The sequence below is a fragment of the Rhinolophus hipposideros genome (genome assembly GCF_964194185.1).
Source record: "Rhinolophus hipposideros genome assembly, chromosome: 16".
Lineage (NCBI taxonomy): Eukaryota > Metazoa > Chordata > Mammalia > Chiroptera > Rhinolophidae > Rhinolophus > Rhinolophus hipposideros.
In genome coordinates this window covers 58,837,797-58,865,662 of record NC_138062.1, presented here as the reverse complement: position 1 = coordinate 58,865,662, position 27,866 = coordinate 58,837,797, and the positions used below count along the sequence as shown (strand labels likewise).

Here is a 27,866-nt window from a genome sequence, read left to right as displayed (position 1 = left end):
GTCTTATCTTGTCGACAGGAGTAAGTGGGGGGATGGAGCGGCCATTTGGCATCAGCCTCCCTGTCCAGTCCATCCACAGTCCTGTTGTTCTACCTCTGAGAGTCGCAGTCAGTCCCGTCGCTCATCTTTTACCGCCCCCGTGAGAATCCAAGCCAGCACTGCCTGGCACCAGGACGCTGTCCACACAAGAAAAGGGACTTTTAAGTGACTATTGTCAAATCAGTGTGGTGGTTCCTCAAAGCGTTACACATAGAGCCCCCCTCGGTATCCACCCACGGGGAGGACAGCAGGGACTCAAGCGATTGTCCACCCGTGTTCGGAGCCTTATTCACAGTGGCCACAGACCCTGTGGACTTCTATTATATTTCTTCTCTGTGAATTTGATTTCTCTAGGGACCTTATAAAGTGGAATCATACAATATTTGTCCTTTTGTGTCTGGCTTACTTTGCTGAGCGTGATGACCTCAGGGTTCATCCACGTGGTAGCAGGTACCAGAATTTCCTTCCTTTTCTAAGTTGAATAATATTCTATTGGTTTGAATGGACTACATTTTTGTTTATTCATCTGTTGATGGACATGGGTTTTTCCACCTTTTGGCTACTGTGAATCGTGCTGTTGTGAACATGGGTGTGCAAGTATTTTTGATTCCCTATTTTCAAATTTGGGGGATGAATGCCTAGGAGTGTAATTATTAGATCATATGGTTACTCTATGTCTAACTTTTGAAAACATCCCCGTACTATTTTCCATAGCGGCTGCACCATTTTACATTTCCACCAACAATGCACAACTGTTCTAATTTCTTCATATTCTAGCCAACACTTGTTATTTTCCACTTTTTGATAGTAGACATCCTAATAAGTGTGCAACTTATTTTGAGATGCATAAAAAATTTGATGTATAGGGCCGGCCTGGTAGCTCAGGCGGTTGGAGCTCCGTGCTCCTAACTCCAAAGGCTGCCGGTTCGATTCCCACATGGGCCAGTGGGCTCTCAACCACCAGGTTGCCAGTTCGATTCCTCGAGTCCCACAAGGGATGGTGGGCTGTGCCCCCTGCAACTAAGATTGAACACGCACCTTGAGCTGAGCTGCCGCTGAGCTCCCGGATGGCTCAGTTGGTTGGAGCGCGTCCTCTCAACCACAAGGTTGCCAGTTCGACTCCCTCAAGGGATGGTGGGCTGCGCCTCCTGCAACTAACAATGGCAACTGGACCTGGAGCTGAGCTGCGCCCTCCACAACTAAGACTAAAAGGACAACAACTTGAAGCTGAACGGCACCCTCCACAACTAAGATTGAAAGGACAACAGCTTGACTTGGAAAAAAGCCCTGGAAGTACACACTGTTCCCCAATAAAGTTCTGTTCCCCTTCCCCAATAAAAAAATCTAAAAAAAGAAATTGATGTATTGATAAGTGGATAGATGGATGGATAGATAGATAATAGAGAAAATATAGCAAAATAGTAACTGGAGAAAGTGGACAGTGGGCATATGACAATTCACTATAAAATTCTTTCAATTTTTCTATACATTTGAAAATTTTCATAATAAACCACTGGAAAAATAGGTGGCAGGAAAAGGAGGGCTACTTCTATTCTCAGTTTGAGTATTTCCAAGTTAAACATTTGAAAAGTGTTTTAACTTTTAAATGTGGAAGCTTTGAGCCTACCAATCTATTGTGACGAATTTATCTGACAGCAGTGTAAAAAAAAATTGAAAATGAAGCATTGCAACATTATTTGAAATGGCAAAAAGAAACTGGAAAAACACTAACAGCCCTGCTTCTGCCTCCGGGTCCAGACCCCATGATCACTTACCTGGACCAGTGCAGTCCCCTCCACCCCGGACCACTGGCTCTCGCCCTCTTCCCCCTCAGCCTGTGCGCCCCACAGCAGTCACAACAGGGTGCCTGTGAGCATCCAAATCTGTCCTGTCTCTCCTCTGTCCACAGCCCTCCAGGGCTCCTACTTCCTTGGGGTAAAAGCCCAAGTCCTCCTCGCAGCCCACAAGGCCCTGCACGACCTGTCCTCGTTTCCTCCCCATGCTCACCTCTTCCCTCTCTCCCCCTCACTCACTCTTCTCCAGTCACCAGGGCCTTTTCACTGTTCCCCAACACGCCAGGCACAGCCCTGGCCCAGGGCCTTTGTACATAGTGTTCACTCCACCTGGAACATTTTTTTCTTCCAAATATCTCTGTTCACTCCCTTGCCGAAACGTTTGCTCTTTTGCTCAAATGTTACCTCCTCAATGAAGCCTTCCCTGAGCACGTTAATTAAAATTATAACCTCACCCCCAGCATTCTTTTATCCAGCTCCCTGCTTTATTTTCCCCCATAGCATCTATATTTTACTGTATGCTTTTCTACTTATTTTGTTTACTGCCTGTCTTCTGAACTGGAATATAAACACCATGAAAGCAGGGATTTTTGTCTGCTTTGTACTCCATGAGATTATACAGTCTGTCTGGAAAATAAAAATAGAGCCCTGGTTTTCAGCGTTTGCCAGCCCCTGTGGTGGAAACAGCCCCACCGTAATCCACTTACGAAATTCCTCACAGTGACTCTGGTGAGTCAATACCCATGGGCTCCAGCCCACCACTAAGTGGACTCCCAGCACCTATTACATACCTGGCACAGTAGGTGCTGAATAAACATTTGAGGGAGTAATAAATGAACCATCCATCAACAGGGGGACTGATTAAATAAATAATGATTAAAACGGCCATGCATAGCCACAAACTCACTTTGATAGGCTAAGTAAGGGTTTAAGATATTTGGTCATTCTTTCACAAATATTTCACAAATATTTGTTGAGCACCTACTATGTGGCAAGCACTGTCCCAGGCATGGAGGACATACTGGCCTCATGGAGCTGACCTGATTAGTATTATTTTATTGTCTTCTTATGTGTTCACATGCTGACCCCGAATAACTGGCTTTGCGGCCGACTTTGGCTGGCTTGCGAGGATACCCTCTCGACCATGTTTTGTACTCAGGCTAATGTGCTTGGGGGGGAGGGCTTCCTGTGGGCCAGGTGCTGTGTTTATTCTGGAAGGATACAGGGCAACAGGCTAGGTGTGATCAGTCCCAAGGCTGCTCTAGAGGAAAGAGATAGGCCCAGGGCTGCAGGAAGCAGATATGGAAGCCACACCCAAAAACAAGGCGTGTGTCAGTCAGGGAACTTGGACTCCTGGACTGCAGACCTGTGAGAACCTCATAGCAGGAGAGAAGCCTGCGCCTTCTGTTCTAGTTCTCCTCTATGCTTGAGCAAGGCCAGGGAGGCGAGGAGTCCAAACTCAAGGAGCCATAGGGCCGCGCTCCCTCCGAAGGCTCTAGGGCAAGGCCTTTCCTGCTTGTGGTGGTGGCCTGTAGTCCTTGGCTTGTAGATGCGTCACTCCAATGTCTGCCTTGTCTTCCCATGGCCTTCCAGGTGTGCGTCAAGGTCTGTCTGAGATGAAAGGGGGAAGTATTACGGATTGTGACAGTTTTTCATCACCATCAGATTTTTTAAAAAAGATACAGTGCATCTGAATTATTTTGTTTAGTTCTATGTGTCACGTTTTAGCTGGAATGTTGATAATCCAAGTTTGGGGTGAGTCAGTAAATATAAGGTACATGTTTATTGAGTTAGTACTGGGCCTAAGAAAAGAGATAAATCAGACCTAATCTGGAGGAGCAGATATTCAAGAAGTTTCTTCATTCGACATTTATTGATCTCCTAATCTGTGCTGGCACATTCCTGGACCTTCTTTGTCCAACAGAATTTTCTACGATAGACATATTCTATAGCTGCACCATCCGATATGGTAGCTACTAGCCAGGTGTGGCTATGGAGCATTTGAAATGTGGCCACTACAGAACTGAATTTTTAACTTGTAAAAATTTAAGTAATTTAAACGGAAGGGGAAAAATCTGATACTCAATTCACTTATTGGAAAACTCTTAAGCATGTTTGGAACAGCTGGAATCTGTGGATCTACTTTTTCCATTGTAAAATTTTATAAAATATAAACAGAAATCTGGGGCAGTCGGATGGCTTAGTTGGTTAGAGCACGAGCTCTGAACAACGGGGTTGCCGGTTCGATTCCCACATGGGCCAGTGAGCTGCACCTTCCACAACGAGATTGAAGGACAATGACTTGGAGCGGATGGGCCTTGGAGAAACACACTGTTCCCAATATTCTCCAATTAAATTAAAAAATAAATATAAATAAATAAACAAACTGAGGTTTGTTCAAGCTAGAGAATATTGTTTAGCAATTCCAAAATGTACAGGATCCCTTTGAACCAATCTGGAGAGATCTCTAAGAGATGTCATTGATTGATAACTACAGAGTGATAAGTATAGTACATCATTTATAAAATATTTATACACACACACACACACACACACACACACACACACACAGAAATCAAGTATTTCCAGTGAAAATTAGCACCCAAATCGAGATGGGCTGTAAGTATACCATGCACACTTGATTTTAAAACTTAGTTATGAAAAGTAACATGAGGGCAGCCAGTTGGCTCAGTTGGTTAGAGCACGGTGCTCATAACACCAAGGTCGCTGGTTCAATTCCCACATGGGCCAGTGACCTGTGCTCTCCACAACTAGACTGAAAACAAGACTTGACTTGAAGCTTAGTTGCGCCCTCCACAACTAGACTGAAAACAACGACTTGACTTGGAGCTGATGGGTCCTGGAAAAACACACTGTTCCCCAATATTCCCCAATAGAAAAATTTTTTAAAAATTTATTTAAAAAATTTAAAAAGTAACATAAACTATCTCATTGGTAATTGTTGATTTTGATTACATGTTGAAATGTAAATATTTTTGACATATCGAGTTGATAAAATAGATGATTAAAATGAATTACATTGGTCTATTTTTAATGTAGTTACTAGAAAATTTAAAATTACATGTCTCATGTTTCTATTGGATAGCATTGCTGTACATCCTATAGTAGTTGCAGAGTTCACTGAAATCAGATAAATGTGTATTTATATGATATAATTTCATACCAAATGATTGAATGAACAGAAGTCATGTACTGTTGCACGTTTTCTTTCATATCTTTGCCCAAATGTCATCCTTGCAGTGATACCTCTCCTGATCCCTGTATTTGAGACTGTAGCTCCTTGCTTTCCACTTTCCTTTTTTTGTTGTTATTCTCCATAATTCAGCTCCAGGAAGACAGAAAATTTTATAACCGCTTCATTGAGATAGAATTCACATGCTGTAAAATTCAGTCATTTAAAATGTATACTTCAGTGGGGTTTCGTATATTTTGAGTTGTGCAACCATCACATGAATTTTAGAATATTTTCTTCATCACATCGGTAAGTCCCGAGAAATTACTCCCCACTCCTTCCTTCTCTACGCCCCTGGCAACCACGAACCCACTTCCTGTCTCTCTGGATGTGCATGTTGTGGACACTTCACAGCAATGGAATCGCACATCGTGTGGCCTTGTGTGGCTGGCTTCTCTCACTGAACATTCTATTTTCAAGGTTCATCCACGTTGTGAGTGTCAGTGCTTCCCTCCTTTTTACTGCCAAACAGTATGCCATGCTATGGCTATACTACATGCTTTACCTATTCGTCCATTGATGGGTTGTTTGCAGTTTGGGGCTATTACGTATAATGCTGCTATGAACATTCGTGTACAAATATTTATGTGGATACGTCTTTAATTCTCACGGGTATATACCTAAAAGTGGAATTGCTGGGTCATATGCTCACTCTATGTTTAACTTTTCCACAGTGGCTGCAACAACTTTCCATTACAACCAGCTTGAGGGTTACAGTTGCTCCACATCTTGGCCAACACTTGTTATACTCTGGGTTGGAGGCGGGGGTCCTTTGGTTTTTGTTTTTTATCATTTCCATCCTAGTATGCAGGGATTGGTACCACACAGTGATTCTGATTTGCATTTCCCTGATGACTAATGATGGTGAGCATCTTTTCATATGTTTCTTGGCCATTCATTTATTTTCTTTGGAGAATTGTCTGTCAGGATCCTTTGCCCATTTTTGGAGAAAAGATTTGCACCTGTTTTGTTCCCTGCTTGGCAGGCCGGAGGAGCACTCAGTAGGAGCATTAAGTGTTTGAAGAATGAATGAATGAATGAATGAATGAATGAATAGATGGATGGATGAACAAATGAATGAGTGAATGCAAGCAGTGGTGTTTACATGTCCTGCACATGCACCTATTATTTGGGTCCCATCCCCCGGGGTGTGGGGGTCTCACTGCCGCACCGCTCTGTGGGTCTGGCTTCCGTCCACCCAATTGCGGGTCTGCCCTTAGGCGCCCCTTTCTGCGGCCGTCCCCTACTAAGAACCACACTCTAAACTGAGCAGAGCCGTTTTCCAGTATTCCAGGGAGCTGCCTCCCCAGCCTCCGGTCCTCTTCCGGCCATGGTTGCCCTTGGCAACGCGTGGCGGCGCGCATCCTGTATTGATTCGAATGGCAAGCTACGTCAGGTTCTCCCGAGATGCCCTACTGCGCGCAGGCGCAGCCCTGTGGGATGGGCGGGGCTCGGGCGCGAGGCCCGGCGCGCGGGGGCGTGGTGGCGGCACGCAGCGCGCCGGCGCGGGGGCGTGGCCGGCCGCGGGAGCGCGCGCGGTGGAGGAGGGTGCTGGAGGCCGTGGAGCCGCGATCGCCGCCATATTAAGGATCGCGGAGCCCGGAATCCCGTCAGCGGCGGCCGGGGCCGGACCCGGCGGGGCTGCGGGAAGCAGAGGCCGCGTAGTGCAGCGCCGGAAGAGGCGGGGCCGGCGGAACCAGCGGGTGACGGGAGCGAGCCAGGTGAGGTGGCTGGGGTCTGGGGACCCGCCCCCCGGGCCCGAGCCTCGACCCCTGAGTCGGGCCTGGAGGCGGTGCGGCCCGACCCAGGGGCCCCTGGGACCGAGCCGACTGGGCGGGCTGCGATCGCCAAGCCAGAGCCCTTCCAGGAACCGGCCGGACCCCGAACGCCGCCCCCGTAGTCGAGTGAGGCCCGGGGTGACCTCAGCATCCTATTACCATTTTAACCCCTACATCCGAGCTGCCCCCCAAACCTGGCTCTGCGTGACCTCCCCAACCTGGGCCACCTGCGTCCCGCGACCTCCTCTCTGTCAGCGTCCCCAACCTGTTTTTAAGCGTGGGGCCGAGCTTTGTCCCCCAAAACCGGGGGACCGCCTCCCACTCCCAGAACAGCCACGTCCACGCCCTAACCTGCGCTGTTCTGCGAGTGGGACCAGCACAGTGCTGTTCTCTGCCTGGTCAAACCTGGGTCTTCCAAGTTCAGGTCATCCCAGTGCAGGCCCTGCCCAAATTTAAACGCCCTCCATAGTTGTCAAGACTCCGCCAGGCTCAAACCAGCCCCTGCCCCAATAAAAGACAATCCGAGCCTTGTGGACCCTGAATCAAGTAGGCTGAGGTGTGGAGACCCTGTCTTTCTGGGCTCCCCATTGTATTCACACCACACACCCGGCACCCCTCCACCCCCAGCTCCAGGCACACAGCATTTAGGCAACATGGTTTGCATCCATGAATGCTCTCCTCTCCCCCAGCTCCTCTGCTTTTTGCTCCTCCACCCTCCCAGCTTGACCCATTCCAGCCACCAGCCACCCAGAATCAAGCTCTCCCATTTTAGTGCTGACCCCTCCAAAATCTTAGCCTGTGTGTGCTCTGAGATCCAGGACCTTTCTGTCTCTTCCTGAAAGCACAAGCCCCCCCAACCGGTACCTCCCCAGTGGCCCGTCTCCCCTTGTCAGAGCCTTTTTCTCCTACTATTAATAAAAACTGTGCCCCCTACCTCCACATTAGTCCTGCACAGCCTAGACCTTCCCCAACCCAAAGCCTGAGACCTGCCACTGAGCAGATGTCCAGCCTAAACCTGGTTTTCCCTGTTCTTTCGCCCCCCAAAATCATACCCTTGTTTATCATGCCTCTCAGGCTGGGAACTAGATCCCCTCACTCCTGCCCACCAAGCGATGACCTCATGTCTCACTGGTGAGGCTGTACCCACCCTCCACCTCCCCCCATCTTATACTTTTTTTTTCCAATTATAGTTGACGCACAATATTATTAGTTTCACATGTACAACATAGTGTTTAGACATTTATATACCTTACAAAGTTATCACCCCCAAATCCAAGCCTCCCCTAAACCTGGCCCTGCATGACCTTTCCAACCTGAGCCACCAGCAGCCTGCGACCCCTCCCCCCTCAGTCAGCGTCCACAATCCTTTGTACGCAGCAGGCTGAACTCTGCCCTTCAAAACCAGGGGACATCCCCCCATCCCTCCCCCAGAACAGCAGCATCAGGCCCTAATCTGTGCTTTTAGGAACTAGCCAATTCTAGTACCCACCTAATGCCATCCATAGTTACAATATTACTGTGTTTCCCCGAAAATAAGACCTAGCCAGACAATCAGCTCTAATGCGTCTTTCGGAGTAAAAATTAATATAAGACCCGGTCTTATGTTAGATAAGACCCAATCTTATAGTAAAATAAGACCCGGTCTCATATTAATGTTTTGCTCCAAAAGACGCATTAGAGCTGATTGTCTGGCTAGGTCTTATTTTCGGGGAAACATGGTATTGATTATATTCCTTATGATGTACAATTATATCCCCATGACTTTTTATAACTGGCAATTTGTACTTAACTGGTTCACCTTACCACACTTTAAATGAGGACCATTTACCCAAAGAAAAACCATCCACCCACAGCTTGTATACCTTCCTCCCTGGATTGCAGACAGGTGGGAAGGACTTTGAAATGAAGGAGGTTGGGTGGTCTACCCTGGAGGTCGGGGGCGGGATTTGCACACCGGAAGCTGATGAGATCCTCCGGGGACAGTCCCCAGAGTGGTGCATTGTCCCATAGAATGCATCCTAGGCTGTTTTATTGGGCAGCATTCCTCGTGGGGTGGGCTTGGCCTTTGATGTCGAGGGCCCCTTCTGTTTTGGCGATAATGGACTGGTGGTTCCTTATGAACCCAGAGTGGAAGCAGGTGTGCTGGCCGCGGCCGGCGCTTTGTGTAACAAGCAAGGGTGGATTGCTCCAGGAAGGTTTTGTTACGGATGCAGGCCCTTCCTCTGCAAAAACCAGGGCTCTGATCCTTAGACAGCTCGTGGGTCAAAGGACAGTTGCTTTGCTGTGGTGGGGGCAGTGTCTCTGGTGACTGTGCTGGCCAGCTTGCTCCAGAATCTGTGTCCTGGCTGGTGGTGGTGGCAGTTTGGGGCTGGCAGGTGGAGGGGTGGGTATCTGGAAGCAAACAGGAGAACCTGGTGGGTCTTCAGAAGTAAGTCTGCATTGATTTCTCACTGGCTCCTCTGGTTCAGCAGAAATCATCCACTGGGGTTACTTACTGGGGCCTCTGGCCAGACTGTTGTGTACTTCAGACTCCTGAGTTTGGGGAGGTCCGGAATGGGCTTGGTTGTGGGGCCTTTTGCTAGGTGTCACTGAGAGGGACAAGGACCCAAAGTCATTCTGTCTGGAGCGTCCATTCGGAGACTCGTGGTTGGCGTCGACATCAGGAGACTTGGTCTTTTAGGAACTGGCCAAATTGTAGTCCCTTGTCATTTTCTCTTTGCGAGCAGAGGTTCTCAGCCAAGGATGTCTGTGGTTGTCACACTGGGGGCGCTCTTGGAATTGAGTGGGTGGGGGCCAGGGAGGCTGCTCAGCCTCCCACAATGCCTAGGATGGCCCCCCACAGAGAATGACCCCACCTCAGTGTCAGCAGTGCCGAGGGGGTCCCTGGACTAGAGTCCAGATTGTGAGCCCCATGAGGACAGGGACTCCGTCCCCAGAGCCTTCACAGTGCCCTGCCCAGGCTGCACCTGCAGCACGCTGGCTTGAGTAGGTCCTGAGGGTGCTTGGCGGTTGGCACAGGGAGCCCGCGGAGCTGGGAGGAGTGTGGCCAGCCCTCTGTCCTGACAGCTCCTTGTAGTCTGGTTTCTGCCCCATCCCAAGCCCCAAAGACCTCCTCCCTGTCAACTCCATAGGTCACTGCCCCGCCCACCCATCACTCCGTCTCTCCGAGGCTTTGGCCACTGCGCGCCCTGCTCGTGCTTGCGGACAGGAGTCCAGCGAGCCCCTCAACAGCTCCCCTCAGCGCACTGGTATCTGTTGAGCTCTGGGACTCAGGATACAACCAGAGGCCCCCGTATGTGGCACTCTGGCCGGGACATTTATGCCCCTGGCCGCCAGGCAGCCTGTGTCCTTAGGGAGTGACTACTTTCTCTTGCCTCAGTTTCCTCACTTGTGAATAAAACGACAGAACACCCTGTGCATTCTACCCAGCCTAGCTTTATTTAGTCATTTGACCATTATGCAGAATAAATGGTGCCCCTTCCCAAATAAAAAAGTAGAATGTAGAGTCTACCCTCTTCTGGCTTCCTGTGTGTTCCTGTCAGTCCTCTGTCTCCTTCACTGGCCCTCCTTTTTATCTTAATTTTTGTTGGTAGCAGCTTATCAGTTATAATTCTCATGCCATACAGTCCACCCATTTAAAGTGTACAATTCAGTGTACACTTTTCAGTATATTCACAAGCTTGTGCAGCCATCACCACTGTCCAGTTCCAGAACATTCTCATCACCCCAAAAAGAAACCCTGTCCCCATCAACAGTCACCCCCCACCCCAGCCCCTGGCAACCATGAATCCACTTCCTGTGTCTGTGGACTTTCCTGTTCTGGACGTTTCATATAAATGGAATCACACACTGTGTGGCCTTGTGTGTCTGGCTTCTCTCACTGAGCATCACGTTTTCAAGGTTGTAACGTGTATCAATTCATGGCTAAATAATATTCCAGTGTGTGGATGTGGCACATTTTGTTCGTCCGTTCGCCTGTTGGTTGTCACTTGAGCTATTTCTACCTCTTGCCTATCATGACTAGAGCTGCTTCGATCAGTTAAGAACAGGTTCTTGTGTGGTGGCCCTCTTCCATCCTGTGCATGTGCTCCTTGGTGGCCTGTCCGTGGCCATTAACTTCCTGTCCTCGTTTGCTTTTGGTGCCCAAAGCTAACTCCTGAACTCCAGGCCCATTCGGCCAGCGGCATCGTCTCTCCTGGGTGGCCTGACCATGTCTCTTGTGCACCTCCGGTTGAGTGTGTCTAGAAGACGTCATTCTTTCCACAAACCCAACCCCCCTCCCTTACTCCACCCCTATTTCTTCTGTCATTCTCGCACCACAGAGCACCCAGATTGTGAGCCCTGTGAGGGGCCCCTCCTCTCCATCCCCTGCCCCCTTCTCAGGACCGCCTACTTTCCCACCTGGACAGGCGGGCCCCTTCTCCCTCCACTCTACACCCCTGTCAGCCTATAAACCTATATCGGATCGGGCCACTCTGCTCCCGGTCCCTTCCCCATCTCCCCGCCACCAGCCACAGGAGACTGCCCTTCTGGCCTTGCCACCTTTCCCTCCTGCCCCAGCATGCTCCTTCTACGAGCCTCCGCAGACTGCTGCATGCCGTTGCTTCTGGGTGTGCTTTTTGCACATCCTCTTCCCAGATCAGATCGGACCCAGGAGCCATTGCTTTGTCACTCTTGGGGAAGATCTTGTCCCTACAGATCATGGCAGCTGCTGCAGAAAGGGCAGGCTGCACTTGCACTGTCTCCCACCATAAGTCGAGGCCTGCTGGGTGGACGGTAGAAGGATGGTGGGGACGGGGAGGGGCAGACAGCTGGGTGGAGGGTATCGGTCTGTCTGTCTGTCTGTACTTTTGGAAGGGCTGAGCAAGTAAGAGGTCAGTGCTGGTCTGTGGAGCCTGGGGGAAGCAACTGGGAGTCTCCACTGGGGGCAATGTCTGGGGACATCTGCGGTTGTCATGATGGGGGAGGTGCTCCTGGCATCGAGTGGGTGGGGGGCAAGGGATGCTGCTCAACATCCCACAGTGCCCAGGACACCCCACAGAGAGTGACCCGTCCCTGATGTCAGTAGTGCTGGGGGAAGGGGGAGGGGAGGGGAGATAACCTGCCCTAAACATACTAGGTTTTTCCTTCCACCCCCGCTCCACCTTGGATCCGTGGGTGAGAACAGCAGTGAGACAGACCGAGGAAGCACTTCCTGACATTCAGGCTGTGTTAGGAGGTGAGCTGCCTGTCCCTGCAGGTATGCAAGCGGACGCAGAGTTGTGAGAGGGCTCCGGAAATCTGGTGGGACTTAATGTGATCGCCCTTACGGTCTCTTGCAGCCTGGAGAGTCGGCTCTCTGGCATTAGTCATAGTAATCACGTCAGTGATTCTAAACCATTTGAGTGTGGTACCTAAGTTGACTTTCCTTCGTGTCGGGTTTGTGTCTTTTGGGCTGTCTGACCCCAATGGCGTTTTGGTCTGAATGTTTCACCAAGTCAAACGGAGGAGTGGTGCTCTGTGGTGTGAGAGGTGAGAGAAATGTTCACCTCCCTTTGGGCATTATTTCCGGGACTTAGAGCAGCAGGTCTCACTTGGGGTGGGTGCTGCCCCTGCTGCCAGCTGTGTCACCTGGGGTCCCGAGTGGAGGTGTTGATGGAATTCTCTGTCTCTGACCTGTGAGCCCTAGGGGACAGCAACGCCAAGTCTCTGCTTCCCAGCTCCTTGAGCAGCTCCTGGGCTGCGTGCACTGCTCGGTGGGACTAAGCGTCAGCTGAGTGCGTGCATGCATGCATGCTGGGACGTGCTCTTCAGGGGCCCCCAGCAGAGGCCTTCCCGGAATAACTTGCCTTGTGGTGATTCACATCAGCACCCAGGAAAAGGGTGCTGTCTTTCCACTGCGTGCCGTTTGCTTTCGTTGGCGGTAAGGGACCACTAGTTGATGTTCCCCCTTCAGAGTGGGAACACTCCCCTCAAAGGTCCCAGTCTGTGCCTTGTTTGTCCAGTCCAGAGACCACACCTCCTGCCAGGCAGCCCTGTTCCTCCTATGTCTTTGACTGAGGAGAGGCTCGGGGAAGGTCTGTCCTTTTCACCTGCGTGGGCAGCATGGGAGGAGATGGAGCCCTGCCTGGCCGCCCAGCCTCTGCAGCTATGGCCAGCAGGTCATTGGAGCAGCAGCCGTGGCCGCCAGGTCACCTCCCATGCCACACAGCCCAGGCGTACTGTGTGATGAAGGAGCAGGAATCAGGCACATCTGGGACCTGTAGGGCGCCTGTCCCTGGGCCAGTGGGAACAGCCACCACTTCTACGTAGCATCTCCTTTGAGTCAGACACTCTGCTAGCTGCCTCGAAGAAGTCATGCCCAGTTTCATAGCAACATAGGCAGCATTAGCCCTTTATCCCCACTTTCTAGATGAACAGACAGAGGTTTAAAGAGGAGAAGTTGCTTGCCCCAAACTGTGCAGCCAGTAAGGCTTGGAGCCAGGACTCTTGGTCCTTCTGCAAAGGCCTCCCTTTCTCCGTTATATGCTGCATAACTGGCTGTGTGGTATTTTGTTTGCTGTAGAGGGAGGAGGGAACCTTGAGGACTAGTCACCGGCTTCCTGCGCTGAGGCAAAGAGCAAAGCCAGAGACTCCTCTCTTAGCCTCCCACACCCCACCTGAGTGGAAAATTGGACAACTCCCTCTATTTCTGGTTGGGTCTTCCTCATATGGGACTACTCCCCCAAAATGGCTGGGAATAAGTGAATGGCCCCTGAGCCCCTGGTGTGATACCCCCCGCACCTTTCCCAAGAGGATGGGGGTTCAAGGCCCACAGGTAGTATGGGGGCACTAGTGCCTCCTCCGGTCCTCCTGCTTCCTCCACCTGTATTCTGGAGGTTTCGGGGCCCTGTGAAAGGCTGTGCCCCGAAATGATGGTTCCCAGGGAGCCCCCAGCCCTCTAACTGGGTGGTTCCCAGGAAGTGCTTGGTAGAGATTTACATGTAGTGTAAGGAGCCATCCGTCCAGTGCAGGTCTTGGAGCTTTAGCCTGCTGGCTACCTCTCTGCTGAGCTTGGGGACCCTCACCCATGGGAATGGCGTGACCTGAGTGGTAGTGACAAGGAGAGTTCCAATCCCAGCTCCGCCACCCGCCAGCTGCCCGTGCGCCCAGTTCCTCGTTTGTGAAATGGAGATAGATAGGATTGTGTCTGGGGACAAAATTAAATAAAGCATGTTGAGTGCTTTGAGTTATGCTGGCTCTTGGAGAGGGGCAGATGGAGTTTGCCACTGTCATTGTCATTTGTGTTCTCATTATTTCCCCATTGGACCAGGAGCAGTGTCCCATTCAGCCGGGACCGCGGTGCCTGCACAGGACACGGCCAGGTGGGTGATGACAGGCTCCTGCTAGCGGGCTTCCCCCCCCCCGCCCCCACCTTCTCCATACCCCTCATGGGTAGCAAGAGCCACCTGTGCCCTCTAACCGTTGGCTGGTGCGACCCCCCCCCCCCCCGCAGAGGCTGGAGTTGCCCTCACCTGGGGCAGTTCTGCTCCCAGGGGACACTGCGATGTGTGAGACATTTGTGGTTGTCACTGTGTTGGGGGAAGGTTACTCCTGGCATCGAGTGCTCAACCCCCCACAGTGCCCAGGATGGCCCCCCCGCGGAGAATGACTGGGCCCCAGTACCAGCAGTGCCAAAGGGGAAACCCCAGTGTAAGCCGTTTCATAGATAATCGTACATTTAGACTAGGCAGCGTCAAAACACTGAGTCATGGAAGACATGTCGTGGGGATGTTTCATTTCCTTTGGCTCCTTTGAGAGCCTTACAAAATATAAAACCAGTGGGGACCAGTTTTTCGAGATAAGCAAGGCCTTGAAACTTGGCTGCTGCGAGCAGAGTGCTGTGATCCTGGGGGCCTCGGGCCAGCTCTGAACTCGAGGCCATGTGCCTGATAGGAGGCCCTGCGTGCCTGTGGCTCTGCTCTGCGCGGCCGCGCCCCCACTGGAGGAAGCCTGGAAAACAGTATTGAGGAGCTGCGTGCTGTGTCATCTGTCCTGCCCAAACAGGCTCGTCCACCTCATTTCCTCATTGGTGAGGTGAGGCGGTTCCTGCCCACACTTGGGAGCCAGTGGGAGACTGGGCGGGGTTAAAGCTCGTCCCCAGTTTTGTTCCTCACGTGGGACCCTAGCCCACCACTGGCTTCAGCTGCAAGAGGGACTCACAGGGGTGGGCACAGGATTGTCTTCAGGCCCCTTTGGCCTTGCTAAGCCCAGGGCCAGCCCACATGTGTCATCATCTCACCCAGCAGTGGCCTGGCCTTACACCAGGTCTCAGCACTGCTGACCCCCGGAGGTGGATCACTCTCTGCTGGCCGTGCTGGGCGCTGCAGGGGGGTGAGCAGCCTCCCTGGCCCCACCCACTCGATGCCAGAGCACTCCCCATCACAGTGCCCACAGAGGTCCCCAGATGTTCGCCAGTGTCCCCTGGGGGCAGAGTCACCCCGGGGAGAACTGCTGGGTTATCTGTCCTCCGAGCCATGTTTGCTCAGTGTCTGCTGAGTGGGAACCATGTGAGCCCTGCAGGACCTGGGAGGTGGGAGTGGCCAGCAGAAGGGAAGCCTCCTGGAGGATGCAGTGGGCTGCTGGGCAGCCAGGCTGAAAGCAAGGGCCCTGCTCCCTGGGGCCGGAGTCTGCTCACTCTCAGAGAGGGTCTCACTAGAGTGCGCACATGGAGGGACGGGCAGCGCAGCCACCACGTGTCTGGGTGATCCTGGCATGCTGGCGCTAGCAGTGAGGGGACCTCATCACTGTCCTTTCAAGTGACTGGCGTTGTGCTCATTTCCCAGACTAGTAGGTTGAGGCTTATCTGAGGCAGTGGCAGAAGGTGGGCTTCCTGGTTTTTCATTCTGGGGGTCACGGGGGAAAGAGGACTGGCTTGGCAGATGAGTGAGCCCTTCAGTGACAGTTCCCTGCAGGACAGTGGCAGTGGGAAGCCGGGCAGCTAGGGCCCTGGCCATCTCAGCAGACCACAGACATCAGCCTGCAGGAGGTGCCCCTGGATCAGCAGCGCGAGCACCTCCCCAGGGCCAGAGTTCTCGCCCTGTGCATGGCTTCCTGCCCAGCTCTGCCATCAGCATCAGCCCGAAACCCTGCAGCCTGGGGGAGCCTTTCCAGTAGGGCCTTGCAGATTGTCTGTGCTCAGTGACTACTCGTTAACAGAAATCACTGCTTTCTCTCTCTGACATTTTATTAGGAAACTTCAGACATACAACAAAGGCGGCAGAATGTTCTGGTACACAGCCAGCTGTGTCCCCACCACCGAACTCTTGCTGTCATGTCCAGGGTTTATGTGGTTCCATCTTTCCCTGGTTGGTTTATTCCTTTGAATAGACAACATGTTCCCGACACAGAATTCGAGAAGTACAAAATTATGTGTCAGGGGAAACGAGGCTTCCTCCCTCTCTTAACCATCATCCTCCAGTTCCTCTCCCCAGAGTGATCTCTGCTATGAGTTTCTTCAGCCTTCCAGAAATCACTCATCTGCATGGTGCTGGTCTCATGGGCAGTGGGTCCCCAAGACCCTCCAGCCTGCCTTTTTTATTTCAGTGTCTCCTGGAGGGGAAGGAGCCCCATCCGTTAGGTCATGTCCTGCTCTCATAAGCTGTCTGCACAGAATGTCTTTGTACACAGGGTTTTACACACAGGCGCCCAGAGTTGCTAAGGGCAAATTCTTAGAAGTAGAAACATGGTATGGAAAGGGATGTGCATTTTTGGATTTTGAAAGCAATTGCCAAATTGTCTTCCTTAGAAGTTGTACCAGTTTCAGCTCCTGCCAGCAGTGTGGGCGAGTGTCAGCCAGCAAGGGCGTGTCACCTGCTGAGAATCGTGCCAGGCTGGCAGGTGAAAGCCGCCTTCTCTGACTGCTAGTGAGGTCGGGCATCTTTTCCCAGGAGCCCAGGAGTTCCCAGGAGTTTCCCAGGAGTTCATGTCCTCTGCCACTTTGGTTTATCTTCAGGGTGGCAGATATTTTTCTCCATCGTCATCTTTAAAAAAAATGTTTGTGGTGTGTTTGCCTCGCAGACACTTTACATTTCTCTGGTGGTGAATTGACCAGCCTTTTCTCTTATGGTGTTGGGGTCTTTTGTTCTTCCTGCGGTGGAGCAAGCAGCGATCTTAGAGGAGATGGGTGGGAGTCCCCAAGCTGGCACTGAGGTACGGGTGCTTCCCAAGGTCCCCATCCTGGGACCAAGAACCTTTTCTCTGGAATGGGTCAGTCTGCAAGCTAGCCAAGCTCCAGGCCTCAGTTCTGAGTTTAGCTGGAGCAGGGTCTCCAGGCTGCTGAGCAGGCCTTGCCACGTGATTCTGTCCCCCAGGGTCATACAATTTGGGTGTGAGTTTGCAGCCGGTCAGGACTGCTAGTTGTCGCTCTCCTTCTGAGATCTTGGTCTCTGCGCATAGAGTCTGTCTCCCTCCAACTCTGGTGGTGAGGGTCGGGTTCCTGAGGGGGAAGGCTCACTCCTGTCGGGGCCATTACCTACTTTACCAGGTCAGAGTCTGGGAAGAGTTAGTTCTGGAGCCCATCTGCCATGGCTGCACCCCATGGGTCCCTCTGAGGGTATCTGATCGTAGAGAGACCATCTCAGCTTGGGTGCTGGGACCCAGTGGCCCCTCGGCCCATAGCCCCTCCACCTTGCCCATACTTGGACAGCTAGGATGTTGGAGCCACTTTTTCAGTGTGCTTCCTGGTAGTAGATGTTGCCACCCAGAATGGTTCTACATATAGTTCCGTGTTTCTGGCGTGCCACCCCCGATAGGCAGGGAGCTTGGGAGGGTTGGACCGCGACCGTCTCCTTGCCTGCTCTACCCCAGTGCCTGCCCGGGGTCTGCGAGCAGGCGCTCAGCAAAATGAGCGGAACGAAGTCCGCAGAATAAGGCCCACTGCCTCCCGACCGACGCAAGGATCTCAGAAGTCGGGTGGGGGAGGGGTCATGGAGAGAGAAGTGAGAAGGAAGGGTGGTCGGCCATCCACAGTGAATCCCATGGGGCTGGGCAGAGAGAAAGCCTCTGAGGACCCGTGTTGAGCACAAGGATCTCAGGAAGCTGCTCAGCAGCCACAGCTCCCCAGGAAGACCAGTGAAGGAAGATTGCAGTGTGGTCACCACTTTCCTCTGTCCTGGTGTTTGTCCTGAAGCTGCTATAACAAGTCACTACAAATTTCGGTGGCCTAAAACAACAAATTCTCACAGTCCTAGAGGTCAGGAGTCCAACCCAATCTCACAGGGCTAAACCCAGGTGTGAGCAGGGCCAGTCCTTCCAGAGGGCCAGGAGAACCGTTTCTGGCCTTTTCCAGCTTCTAGAGGCACCGTGTCCCTGGCCCGTGGCCCCTCCTCCATCGTCACAGCCAGCAGCGTAGCCCCTTCCATCTCTGACTCTGAGCCTCCCGCCTCCCTCTTATGAGGACCCTGTGATGACACTGGGCCCCCTGGAATCCAGGGTCGTCCCCATCTCAGGGGCCTCAACTTAATCCCACCTGCAAAGTCCCTCGGCCATGTGAGGTGACATGTCCACAGGTCCCAGGGACGAGGACCCTATACACGTGGGCAGTTCAGAACCTCTGTGTCTCTCAGCAGCCATGTCTGTAAATGGCGAGACGCCAGCCCCTGCACGTGCTTCTTTCTAGAAGCTGCCTTGTCGGGGTGCTTAGCCGGCAGAGGGCAGCTGACCTGGTAACAGGAGGGCGTGCTCTGCTGGACGCATTGTCTGGGCTCAAATTCAGCACACGGCCGGCTGTGTGGCACTTAGCTTCATAGCTCACCCTGGGAAACCAGACTCCCACTCTGTCTGGGAGATGACTAGCGTTTTTTGGGCTCTGCTTACCGTATTTCACCGTGTATAATGCTCTCCCGTGTATAATGCACACCCATGTTTTTGGCCCAAACTTTCAGAGGAAAAAAATCATCTTAATTTTTTAATTCAAATTTGTATTTGTTTACATGTAGGTACTTGTTTTTTTGTATTATAAATAAGTTTAGCATTTATTTTTCAACATAATGGTACAAGAAATTTTATGTAACAAATAATTACAAAACACAATAACAGATACAAGGTACAAGAAAGTTTAGCTTTTTCTGCAGGAGGTCTACACACCCACTGGGGCTGCTGTCATGTCTCTAGTGACCCCTGAGAAGTCCCAGCACGTTTTGTTAGTACTCAGCACCAATATCAACAGGCAGCGGACAATTGCCTTAGCCATCACTGCAGTTGAGGGTGTCAGATACACTCCTGTGGTGTCGAGGAAAGCAGACATTGACCTCCCCGAGAGAGCAGGAGGGCGCCCTGAGTGTGAGGTGGAACGTGTGATCACCGTTACGCAGAAGCCGTGCCACTGCAGGAGTCCAGACTGGTTCTTGAACAGACAGAAGGATGTGAAGGACAGAAAATACAGCCAGATCCTGGCCAGTGGTCTGGACGACAAGCTCCGTGAAGACCTGGAGCAACTGGAGAAAATTCGGGCCCACAGAGGGCTGCGCCACCTCTGGGGACTTGGTGCTCGAGGCCCGCACACAGAGACCCTGGCCGCACTGTGGGCATGTCGAAGAAGAAATAGATCCGTAGGCCTTGTCTGTCAATAAATAGTTTCTATGCCTGGAAAACAATGTACTGGTAACAAATTTATGATATTTACGCATCATAGAAGGCCAAGAACTCTTCGTCATTGCAAGTTCGTTGTAAGTTCAACAAAACCGATTATCGTATTCCAGGTATTATTTTGCATACTGATACCGTTACTGATTTCTAGAGTTACACTTTTAACTCATAAGCATAAATAAAAGAAATGAAAACATTTATATAGATACAGAATTAGTACTACCCATGTGTAATGCACATCCTTATTTTCCCCTCACAAATGTGGGCAAAAAATGTGCACATTATACCAGGCAAAATGACGGTAATTTCTGGAGCGTGGAGGGAGTCATGTGGGGCCTGCTGTCATGAAACAGCCCAGCCCTGCCAGCCTCCCAGTGTGGTGGCATTGCCCTGTGAAGGAGGTGGTTTCCATAGGAAGTGTGCGCATCTGGCCCAGAGGTGTGGACCACTGTCCACAGCGTGACCGGTCCCCACAATGAAGCCCCAGAGGTCCTTTCCTGGAGCAGGCTCTCATTCCCCCAGATCCTACCAGTCTTGAGCCTCCCTGCCTAGGGAGAGTGAGCTGCTGACTTGGTCTGGAAAAGTTCACTTGCAGCAGTGGTGCCCGGACGGCCTGCAGCGTTTTGGAAGTCATGGAGAAGTGACCACTGAGCACCGGGAGCAGGCACGGCCTTCACCCCATCCCCCAAGGGCTCACTGCCCAGTGGCTGGCAAGTGAAGTCCCAGGCACTGGTACTGGCAGGGATAAGTTAGCCAGCCTTTCTGAGCCTTGTTTCCTTGTCTGCAAAGCAGGGGGACAACCAACTGGCCCACTTCTGGTAAAGCACCCACGGATGGTCAGAACTTACTAGAATGAAGCCATTATTGCTTCTCTGTGTCCAGCTCCCTATGAACCCCCCTCAGGGTACTCGCTCAAGGTCTGGTTTGCACGGAGCCGAGCACTGTGTTCACTGAGATGATTGGGCCTGACTTTGGGAAACTGTTCTTTGAACAGGTATCTCCACCTGGGACCGACGCTCAGACAGGCGTCTTCATGTCCAAGTATAGCCGTGCTGCCCCAGGAGTGGTTAGGTGTGGTAAGGACACACAGAGGCTCTGGGTATGGCCTAGGCTTTTGTGGGGAGCTGGCAGGGTGGAAGGAGGATGCAGATGAATCCTGGGGCAAGCCATGGGTGCACTTTGAGTGAGGCGGGGCCAGACTGGCCGGCAGGGGAGGAGGAGGGGGCAGGAAGCCTGTAGCCAGGAGGGGGGCGGCTGCTCTCAGAGATTTACCCAGGACGGAGGGGAGCTATGTACTGCAGCCCCACTTTTCTCACCAAAGCAGGAGGCCTGCTGTCTGCCAAGGTAAGGGACGGTGGGGCTCAGAGGAGCCCTGGGCTATGGAGGGAGGCCGGTGGGCATGCTGGGGGTGTTGCTGCCACTTGGTCTTCATGCCCTCATCTGCACAGGGGTGGGTGGGGTGGGCTCCCAGCTCGTGCTGCCATGCAGAGGGAACACGAGCTAAAACATTCAAGCCTGCTAACATGGCGTGTGGTGGGAGCACCACGGTGGCAGCTGGCTGCGTCCTGCTCTTTGGCCAGACGTCCAGCGTCTGGCCTGGGCCACATCAAAGCAGCCCCATGTGTCCCATAAGGCAGGTGAGGTGCAAGGACTTGGCAGGCTCACGCTCGTGCTTCAGCTGCACAGGGTGTGTGGTCTCCGTGACGGGCCGGGGATTCATCAGAGGCCGCTGGGGGATGTGAACACAGAGCTTAGGCAGACCCGCCTAATATGTCAGTGTGGCCTCACACCAAGGGACGTGCGTGATGTCAGCTCAGATTGGTTCCCTGCCTGGTGACGCTGAGCTAGGACTTTCTTCAGATGCCTTTTGTAAAAGGGGCAATTGATCCTCTAGTCTACTCTGAGTATGAATCTGACTCCTCTGGGACCCCCTGTGAATGGAATCACACAGTGTTTGTCCTTCTGTGTCTGACTTTGTTTCACTGGGCATGAGGTCCTCAAGGTTCATCCATGTTGTAGCAGGTGACAGAACTTCCATGTTATGACTGAGTAATATTCTGCTGTGTGGATGGACCATAGTTTGTGTATTTATTCATCTTTCAATGGGCACTTGGGTTGTTTCTCTTTTTGGTGATTGTGAATATTGCTGATAAGAACATTCGAGTGCTAGTTTCCATGTGGGACTGTTTCCTTTCTTCTGCATGTAAGCCTCAGTGTTGAATTGCTGGGCCATGTGGCTGTGTATGTGACTTCTGGAGGAGCTACTGGGGGTCGGGGCGGGGTGGGGAGTTAGGGGTCAAAGTTTCAGTTTGGGAAGATGAGAAAGTTCTAGAGGTGGATGGTGGTGACAGTTGCAGAGCAGTGTGTGTCCACTTAATGCCGCTGATCTGTGCACTTAAAATGGTTAGGGTGGTGATTTTATGTTTATGTATTTTCCCATAGCTTTTTTCAGGCAAATGCTGACTTCACCAGGGTGCTACACCCAGGAATTCATAAGCTTTGAGGTTTTGGCCTTTACCTTAGGCTTCCTGATGCTTGGTCTGTTGTCGGTCCAGGCACCCACGTGGAGACTCGGGTCGGAACTGTCACAGCGCTGCTGTGCATTGGGGCCTTTGACTCCAGCCAGACGAGCAGAGGGGGCAGCCAGACTGGGGGGGCGGGGGCAGTTGTAGAGCAGGCCCACAGCAAGGAGCTGCAGTCTGCTGAGCGCCTCTGTGCCTGGCTCTGTCCTGGAAACTTTCTTCACCTTCCATACTCTGCGGTGCCTCCAGCGGAGGCAGGACTGGCAAACATTTTCTTCTGAGAGCAGCCAGAGATACGGCTGTTGGCCTGGTTTGTCCCTGAGCCCGGGTTGCCATCCCCGCTGGAAAGAGCATCCCTTCTGTCTGAGGCTGCCCCTCACATCTGCCCTTTGCACTCTACAATGTTCTTCTCCAGCTTTCTTGCTGGCATACTCTCACTCCTCTTCCTCGGAGAGGCTTCCCCGGCATGGGTGTGCACTGGACGCTGATGTCCCTGGGCCACGACCTGGTTGGCCTTGCCCTGGAGTGCAAGTGCTGGCATGGGGTCTGGTGCCCGGTCAGCCCTGGCAGACTCCCGTGGAGCATACTGATACCCCCCGTGGTGTGCCTCAGGACACACAGATGGCCCTGCTGAGAAGAAGGAATCCTTGCTGGGACCACCCCAATCCTTGTCGAGCCCCCTGCTTCCCTTTTGGGTCCAAGGAACAGGGACGTGGTCCCTTGGATGGCTCGTGGCCTCATAGGGTCTAAAGCAGGAAGGCGATGAGTGGAGGGCCTGGGGCAAGCCCTGGGGGCAGGGCTGGAGGGAACCTTGCCCTAGCCAGGACAGAGGCAAGGGGGCCTGGAGGAAGGGCCCCACAGAGGAGTTGGACGGGAGCCCCTTTTGTCCCATCACATCTCCCTCTGACTTCCAGGGCCTGTGCTCTGGGCTCCTGGGACGTGGTACGGGGACTTGCTGTTCCCTGTGGTCACCAGGTAGTGGTGGGGGCCGCTGCCCACTGGAGCTGACCTCTCCTGCCCTTCCTGCCCCAGGCTGACCTTGGCTGGCTGACCTTGGCCGGCAGGCCGTGCCTGCCCTGTGTCACCATGGACCAGGACTACGAGCGGCGCCTCCTCCGGCAGATTGTCATCCAAAATGAGAACACGATGCCATGTGTGAGTACCTGATGGCTGCCCCTGCCAGCACTGGCCTGGCGCGCTGGAGTTGGTCGGGAGGTGGTGGGGTACAGTTGGCCACTGGGCTTCAGCCCTCAGCAAACAAATGTGCTGGGCAGGTGAGAAACACGTCCTCCCCAGGGCTCTCCCTTGGCCATGCCACGGCCACCCCCCAGGTGTGAGACCCGACACATGCTTCCGTGCAGCCCCCCTTCCCGCTGCTGAGGCCCCTTATTCTCATAGGACCTGGGACCTGTGCTTCCCGGTCTGCAGGGCGTGCCGGCCCTTCCCATGGGGACTTAGGACTGACTGGTGATGAGGGAATGAGAGCTGCCTTCCCATTGGGGTGGTGAAGGGCCAAGCATTGCAGAGTTGGGGTTCAGGCCCAACCCGAAACCGTGCAGGGGAGCTGGCTCGGGTGGCTGGGCTGCCATGGGAGGGGGTCGGTGCTGGGACACGGGAGCCTATGATGCAGGGCTGACAGGACAGACAGGCCCTGGGAGGGTCCTTTCTGCCTCTTCCAGCTTCTGATGCTACTGGTCGTCCTTGGTATATAGACCCATCACTCCGGTCCCCACCTCATTTTCACGTCCCCTTCTCTGTCAGTGTCTCTGTCTCTTATAAGGATACCGGACATTCAATTTAGGGTTCAGTCTACTCTAGTGTGACCTCATCTTAACTTGATTCCATCTGCAGATCCTATTTCTAAATAAGGTCGCATCGTGGGTACCAAGGGTTAGGACTGCAACCTATGCTTTGGGAGGACATAGTTCAACCCACAGCAGATCCCTTACAGATTAAGGGCATTCCCGGGACAGTCGAGTGGGGTCGGAGGTTCACTGGGAGTGATGTACTGCCTTCCTTCCCGTCCTGATTTGGATGGGTGGGTCTTGGGTCCGTGGGAGAATATCCTCGTGTGCGGGAAATGGGGATCACAGGGTAGCGGCCTCTCTGCGCTCAGGAAAGAAACGATTTCTTTCCATACTTTCACCTTTCTGTCCATCCTCATTGCTTAGAAGTAAGTAAAGCCACCTTGCAGGGTTCAAGTTTCCCAAGCTCGGTGGCTCCCTGGCCTCTTCCTGCCTCACGGAGCCACCAGCAGGGTCTAACACATGAGGAACTTACCCAAATGTTTTACTTCTGCCCCTCGGGTTTCCAAGATCAGGCTCCTCTTTCAACGGCCAGAGGCCAAATACAGCAGGCAAGGTGGGCTAGGCTGACCGTGCTCTCTGGGGTCTGTGATGCAGCCAGCCCCTCACTGCGTATCCGTCCAGGTCCCGGAGATGCGGCGGACCCTGACACCTGCCAACTCCCCCGTGTCCTCCCCCAGCAAGCATGGGGACCGCTTCATCCCCTCAAGAGCCGGTGCCAACTGGAGCGTGAACTTCCATAGGATCAACGTAAGGGCCCCGGAGGGCAGAGGGCAGGGAGGGTTGGCAAGAAGGACCGCTAACTGCGCAGCCGTGCACCGGGCCAGGCCGCTCCTGCTCACTCCCGTCCTCTCCCTCCCCCTGCCGCAGGAAAATGAGAAGTCTCCCAGCCAGAACCGGAAAGCCAAGGATGCCACCTCGGACAATGGCAAAGGTCGGGAGTCGGGGCCCCAGACACCCCTTTCGTCCCCCACCCTGCCCCTCACCCCACCCTGGCCGAGCCCCTCACCATGCTTGGTGCCCGCAGATGGCCTGGCCTACTCGGCCCTGCTGAAGAACGAGCTGCTGGGAGCTGGCATCGAGAAGGTACAGGACCCGCAGACGGAGGACCGCAGGCTGCAGCCGTCCACCCCCGAGAAGAAGGGCCTCTTCACGGTGAGCCTGCCGGCCGTGCCCACACGGCTCCCGCTGGGCGGACACTCCTGTCCCCAGGACTGTGCCAGGCACAGCCTCGGCTCCGCCTCCTGCTCTGTGTGGCCGTTCCTCCAGGCCCCCAGCTTCGGCCTCCTTGAGAGCCTCCCCCATGCCCCAGCCCTGCTGGGGCCCTGAGCCCCAGAGAGAATCGGGGCACCTGCCTGAGGAAGGCAGAGCCAGGCTCCTTTACCCCGAAGCTTGCCCCAGGCCTGTCACCCTCCTGGGCACTTGCTGAGAAAAAGGTGACCCTGGGGCAGGTGCTCGGGCAACTGACTGGCAGCCGGGTGCAGGGTGAAGGGGCAGCAGGGTGAAGGGGCAGCAGCCTTGGCAGTGCCGCCCCACGGAGCATGTCCGTGCCATCCTGGGTCATGGGGGCCCCTGGCAGTGTCAGAAAGAGCCTGGCTTGGGTCCCACAGGGTGGCTGAGGGGCTGGTGGCTGCAAGGGGCGTGGGAGTGTGTTGGCAGTCACTGCCGGGAGGGTGCAAGGGGAGGCCTGGGTTGCTTCTTTGAGTTCCCAGAACCCAAGACACCCCTATTTAGAGCTGCTCCCGGTTTGGGCCCCCATTCTCCCGCCCAAGCTTTGGGTCTGAGGTTCCCAAGCGCTGGGGCCACGGTGTCCATTCAGCAGGTGTGCGTCCCCCTCCCTAGTATTCCCTCAGCACCAAGCGCTCGAGCCCTGATGACGGCAACGACGTGTCTCCCTACTCCTTATCCCCCGTCAGCAACAAAAGGTGAGTCTGGGTCTGCGACAGTGGGACAGGGAAGGCGGCGGCGGGGTGGTGCATGGGAGGGGCAGTTAGTCCTAGGACGCAGAGGGCCTTGGGGACACCTCACCCAGGGCAGTGTTGGCCTGGAGGCCTTGACCCCAAACTGGGACGGGGAGTCAGGGAGGGCTCTCCGGAGGAGGTGCTGGGCAGAGGGGGCAGCATGGCAGTTGAGCCTCAGGGCAACCACCCGAGAGCAAAGGGCCTCGTGTCCATGGGGTACCCACAGTTTGGGATCATGTGGGCAGAGGGGAAGGACGAGTGGGAGGAGAGTCGCCAAGGTACCAGGGGGTGACGTTAGCCGAGGAGAACTGGTAACTGTGTGGCTGCTTGGTAGCAAATCACCAGCTCAGGCTCTCCCCACAGTCAGAAGTTACTGCGATCGCCACGGAAACCCACCCGCAAGATCTCCAAGATTCCCTTCAAGGTGCTGGACGCGCCCGAGCTGCAGGACGACTTCTACCTGAACCTGGTGGACTGGTCCTCTCTCAACGTGCTCAGCGTTGGGCTGGGCACGTGTGTGTACCTGTGGAGCGCCTGCACCAGCCAGGTGGGCACCCCGGCAGCTGCGCGTGTCTGCCTGCATGTGTGCCGTGCGAGTGGGGCAGCGTCTCCCGGTAGCTGAGCACGGTCGGGCCTGTATGAAGGGTGCTCAGAGCCCGGGGCAGCACCCAGCCACCTCGCTCAGCACTGGAGCCTACGCTCTGTGCAGACGAGGACCCAGCGTCAGTCAGCAGGGGTGAGCAGAGGCCCGGTGCCCCTCCCGCTGTGAGCTGGCTCCTGTGACCAGGAGCGTCCTTGCTGCCAGCCTGAGTGTGTCCTCAGCCTGTGTCTGCAGAGGAGAGGTGACAGGTGTCTGGCCTGGCTGAGCCGGGGCTGCCCCACCCCTGCCCCAGTAGTACCTCTCTGAGCGGCTGCCAGGCCCATTGTGGAGTCAGGCACTGCCCCCGCCAGGGTGGGAGGTTTTCAGATATAAAACCAAATGCAAATGGGTTCAGAAGAAGGTGAGCGGAGCCTCTTCAGAGGGCTGCACCTGCTGGGAGCGCCCCCTCTGTGTGATGCTCTCATCACCTGAGCGTCCCACGTGGCGCTGCAGTCACTCATCCCTGTGCTGGCATGGGTCTCCTTGCAGCCTGCAGCCTCCAGGGCAGCCCAGCTTCATTCTCCGGGGGCCCAGCACTGACGCCAGTGCCCAGAGGCCTGAGGTGTGACTGAGTGAGTGAATGAACAGATGGATGAAGGGCCAGAGGATCGGTTAGGCCTTGAATGACCAGCAGGCAGCATGGCACCTCACACCGATCACTCCCTCCTTCCTCCAGGTGACCCGACTCTGTGACCTCTCAGTGGAAGGGGACTCGGTGACCTCCGTGGGCTGGTCTGAGCGGGTCAGTACACAGGGCTTGTCCTCTGGTTGGGAGGTCTGACTGGGCCTCGCTGGCAGGAGCCCTTGTGGTGTTTGGGGGCCGGGGAGACCCAGAGGAGCAGAACCCCGCCTGTTGGTCTTGCCCAAGTCCCAGGGTAATGTCTGCACCCCACTTGTCCCCAGCCTGGTAGAGATGGTTACAGTAACGAGCTCCTGGCAGGGCTCCTCCCCAGGGACACAGGGTTGGTGGCGGCCCCCAGAGAGCCCCGCCCCCATGAATGGGCAGCCTGGGCTCCACCCACCAGGTGGGTCCTCATGTTGAAGTTCATGGGACTTAACGTTCGCTGGATTTTGACAAACCCGTGTGTTGTGTAACCATCCCCCCAGGAAGTTCCAAGGGCGGCTGTCACATTGATCCAAAGGGACATGCATTAAAGATTTGAGAGAAATGGCCCCAAGGTCCTGTAGTGGGGAGGGGGAGGGAAGAGCCCAGGGAGGCCGGGTCCCCACACCGGGGCCTGATGCCTGCTCTTGCCTGCATCCTCGATCCTAGGGGAACCTGGTGGCCGTGGGCACGCACAAAGGCTTCGTGCAGATCTGGGACGCAGCTGCAGGGAAGAAGCTGTCCATGCTCGAAGGGCACACGGCACGTGTCGGTGAGTGGTCCAGGGTGCTGTTGGGTGGGGGTGATGCCCAGCACCCACGCCCATTCCCGAGAGGCCAGGCCCTGGCCTCACCCCGCCCTCCAC

General features: G+C 54.1%; 1 protein-coding gene across 4 annotated transcripts in view; it reads left to right on the top strand.

The window, feature by feature from the left end:
- FZR1 (fizzy and cell division cycle 20 related 1) overlaps positions 1-27,866 on the top strand; it is a 43,901-nt gene that overhangs the window by 8,318 nt on the left and 7,717 nt on the right. For 2 of the 4 annotated variants that reach the window (XM_081076722.1, XM_081076719.1), the window contains exons 1-9: positions 6,607-6,806; positions 23,024-23,146; positions 24,421-24,546; positions 24,667-24,730; positions 24,824-24,951; positions 25,639-25,721; positions 26,121-26,304; positions 27,074-27,139; positions 27,671-27,773. In XM_081076722.1, coding sequence (XP_080932848.1) covers positions 23,078-23,146; positions 24,421-24,546; positions 24,667-24,730; positions 24,824-24,951; positions 25,639-25,721; positions 26,121-26,304; positions 27,074-27,139; positions 27,671-27,773 — 823 coding nt within the window. In that variant the 5' untranslated portion in view covers positions 6,607-6,806; positions 23,024-23,077. Of the gene's footprint in view, positions 1-6,606; positions 6,807-23,023; positions 23,147-24,420; positions 24,547-24,666; positions 24,731-24,823; positions 24,952-25,638; positions 25,722-26,120; positions 26,305-27,073; positions 27,140-27,670; positions 27,774-27,866 lie in introns of those variants that run through there. The other 2 variants (XM_081076720.1, XM_081076721.1) reach the window with 1 other exon arrangement.